This window comes from Rattus norvegicus, chromosome 13, assembly GCF_021556685.1.
Source record: "Rattus norvegicus strain SHRSP/BbbUtx chromosome 13, alternate assembly SHRSP_T2T, whole genome shotgun sequence".
NCBI classification, from domain to species: Eukaryota; Metazoa; Chordata; class Mammalia; order Rodentia; family Muridae; genus Rattus; species Rattus norvegicus.
In genome coordinates this window covers 11643472-11647364 of record NC_141546.1, presented here as the reverse complement: position 1 = coordinate 11647364, position 3893 = coordinate 11643472, and the positions used below count along the sequence as shown (strand labels likewise).

Here is a 3893-nt window from a genome sequence, read left to right as displayed (position 1 = left end):
GATTTCTGTGAAGACATTTCTACCTCCTATACATTAGTAATGCTCATCTACTCAATGGATTCTGTGGTGACCTTGAAGAGATGAGGACCAGGGAAACAGTTTCCCACATTCATTGCATTTATAAGGCTGCTTTTCAGGATGGAATTTTGATGAACTTGGAGAGTTGAAGAACAGGTAAAAGACATGACAACTTTGTTCATTCATGGAGATTACCTTTTCTATGGATCTGTAGTGAACTTGAAGATGTTATGATTGATTAAATGATAGTCTACATTAATTATATTTGTAATGTTTGTCCTCAATATATAATCTGTGCTGAACTTTACGGTCTTAAGACTGTGTATAAGATTTGCAACATTCAATAAATTTTTAAAATTAACCTCCAGTATGGATTCTGTGGTACACTGAAGATTTGAGGAATCTGTAGATGATTTCCTAAACTTATTACATTTTAAAGGTTTGTTTCAGTCTGAATTCTGTGGTGAACTTTAAGATGAGAGGAAAGAATAAAGAATTTCCCACATTCATTTCATTTGTAAGACTAATCTAGAATATGTGATCTCTTGTGACGTTTAAGATTTGAGTAGTATGTGAAAAATTTCCCACATTCATTACATTTGTATGGTTTGTCTCCAATATGTGATCTCTGGTGAATTTTAAGATTTGAGGACTGTGTGAAAGATTTCCCACACTGAGTACATTTGTAAGGTTTGTTACCAGTATGAATTCTGTAGTGACGTTTAAGACTTGAGGAGCATGTGAAAGATTTCCCACATTCAGTACATTTGTAAGGTTTGTCTCCAGTATGTAATCTCTGGTGAATTTTAAGACTTGAGGACCATGTGAAATATTTCCCACATTCATTACATTTGTAAGGTTTGTCTCCAGTATGTGATCTCTGGTGAATTTTAAGACTTGAGGACCATGTGAAAGTTTTCCCACATTCATTACATTTGTAATGTTTGATTCCAGTTTGTGATTTCTGGTGAATTTTAAGACTGGAGGAATGTGTGTAAAATTTCCCACGTTCATTACATTTGTAAGGTTTGTCTTCAGTATGACTTCTGCAGTGAACATGAAGATTTGAGATATTAGTAAAGGTTTTTCCACATTCATTGCATTTGTAGGGTTTATCTCTTGTATGGCTTCTGTGATGAACTTTTAGTCTTGAGAACTGTATAAAGGATTTCCTACATTGGTTATATTTGTAAGATTCATCACCAGTATGAATTCCATGGTGAACAGGAAGATTTGAAGAACCTGTAAATGATTTCCCCCATTCATTAGACTTGCAAGGTTTGTCTCTGGTATTGATTCCATCCTGAGTTTTAAGTCTTGAGAACAGCATCAAGGATTTTACACATTCATTATATTTGTAAGTTGTTCCATGAGTAGAAATTGTGAAATGAGTCTTAAGATCTGAGGACTGAGTTCTCTCAAGAGGGGTATCTGCAGCTAACTGATCTATTTCAGGACTGAAACAGATGTGTTTTGCACGCAGATCATTTCTATAATATAATATTTCACTATCATCACTTCCAGGTCTGAAATCCCAGAATTTCTCTCTATGTAGAGCTGAAAGGCTATTACAAGCATATCTTTGTGTTATTATCTTCTGAAAATAGTCCCGTATAAATACCTTTGGGAATAGCTTCTTAGTGTGATCACAATACAGAGCTGAAATTAATGAGAAAATGTCATTATATGATACTTTACAATTGGTTGAAAATAATATATATGCATAATTCATGAATAGAACCAATCTGAGGATCATGGCAAAAACATACAACACTGAACTATACCAATTTTTGTTCCAATGACATAATTGTCATAAATATATATTAAGAGATACTCATGAAATCTATAATATATTACATATGTATGATTTTTATCAATAATAAAAGGATGGCAAATACAGCTCAAGGGTTATTTTATTCATATGTTTTATTTTTATTTTTTAACCTTTTCTATAGTACACAATTTATTCCGTTCAAGGACCACACTCTAACGCTTGCATATTACATACACACTCACAATCCCAGTAGCAAGAAAATATCTGGAGCCCCAACACCCAAGTGCACAAGATCACCCCATTCTTTGAGGCCTCAAATTTCTTGAGGGATAGATGCATCTTCTCTAACTAAGTACAACCCTGCACTTCTCTGCTGTATATGTGTTAGTAGACTCACTTCAACTGGGGAAGGATGGATGATTGGGGGAGCTATCTAAGGGGTCCAGGTTAGTTGAGACTGTTAGTCTTCCTGTAGTGTTGCCATGATCCTCAATTTCTTTGATGTTTTAACTTATTCATCAACAGGGTCACCAGGTTCTGTCCATTGGTTGGGTGTAAATAGTGCATCTGACTCTTTCAGCTTCTTGTTGAGTCTTTCAGAGGGCAGTCATGAATGGCCCCTGTTTGAAAGCAATCCATAGCATCCTTAATGGAGTCTAAACTTGGATTCCTCAGTCCCTTTGCTTTAAACCCCAATTTGAGTTAATTATTTGACCACCTTTTTCCTCAGGCCTTTCTCCATTTTTGAATCCATGGTTCTTTCAGAAAGGAACTATACTGCATCAGAGTTTGACTGTGTGAAAGTAAACTCATCTCTATATTTGATACCCTATCTTTCTACTGGATTTGGGCTCTCTAAGTTCCTTCTCCCCACAGTAGGGTCTTTAATCTGAGGTCTCTCCTTTTGAGTCACACATCCTTGTTATTTGGTATATTCTAGAGGGTACCACCAACTCCTACCTACCAAGGATTCCCATTCCCATTCTTTCTGCTGGACATCAGGGTTTCAGTCCTTTTGCCACACCACAATACCTTTCGAGTTCAACTCTTCTTTTCATCACCTAGGTCCTTCCTTTCTACCACCTGCGATTGTATTCCTTTCCCATCCAAGTGGCATTGAGGCATCCTAACTTAGGCCTTTCTGTTTGTTAACCTCCTTGATTCCTATGGATTTTATCCTCAGTATTCTGTATTTTTCGACTAATATCCACTTATTAGTGAGTTTTGCTATTCATACCCTTTTGGGTGTCACTTGCCTCACTCAAGATGATATTTTCTAGTTTCCTCCACTTGCCTGCAAACTCATGATGTCTTTGTTCTTAGTAGCTCAGTCAAATTCCATTAAGTAAATGGAATATAAGATTTTGAGAATCAATACTTCTGTTGTGGGATGCCACAGATATTCTTTTGTGTCTCCTGCTTCTGCTTATCATAAATTAAGTCACTATGAACATAGGAAACATGACCCCTGTGACATGGAGTGGCATCTTTTGGGTATACTCCCAAGAGTGATATAGCTGGGTCTTCAGGTAGATAGATGTATTTCGATATTTTTGAGGAACTGCCAGATTGATTTCCAGATTGGTTGTGCCAGTTTCCAATCCTATCAGCAAATGAGGAGTGTTGCATTTTCTCTACATACTCACCAAACTATGCTGTCACCTGGGATTTTGTTCTTAGCTATTCTGATTCTTGAAAGGGTTGTTTTATTTGCATTTACCTATTGACTAAGAACATCTTAAAAATGTGCAATTTCTGAATGTGCATAAGATCAATTTTCCAATGATACTACTGTATAAAACTACATTTGAAATTAAAATAAGAAATTCTGGACCTGACCTTTGAACAGATACACATTACTTAAATGATACTTGTGAAATTCGAGTTCAGCCCTCTATTCCCTTTGCACGGTTCCACCTAAATCTCTGGTGGACTTTTGCCATCACAACCAAGTGAGATGCCAATGCCACACACCCCTAATTGCAGGTCCCCTGGAAACCACAACATATATGCGGTCTTCCCTATATACTCTCTGCTACATCTCCAAGTCCTCATGCTGATCTGCAATTCCAGATGCATCTATCAGGAACCAACCCTTATG

The 3893-nt window shown here is 36.6% G+C and overlaps 1 protein-coding gene across 1 annotated transcript; it reads right to left on the bottom strand.

Annotated features, from left to right (window-relative positions):
• Positions 1–375: 375 nt before the first annotated feature.
• On the bottom strand, positions 376–1348 carry LOC148001530 (uncharacterized). The gene is made up of 2 exons (XM_087581847.1): positions 571–1348; positions 376–404 (listed from the first exon to the last, which is right to left on the bottom strand). Exons 1-2 carry the CDS (start codon positions 1346–1348, stop codon positions 376–378), a joined length of 807 nt encoding a protein of 268 aa, XP_087437973.1.
• Positions 1349–3893: the final 2545 nt, after the last annotated feature.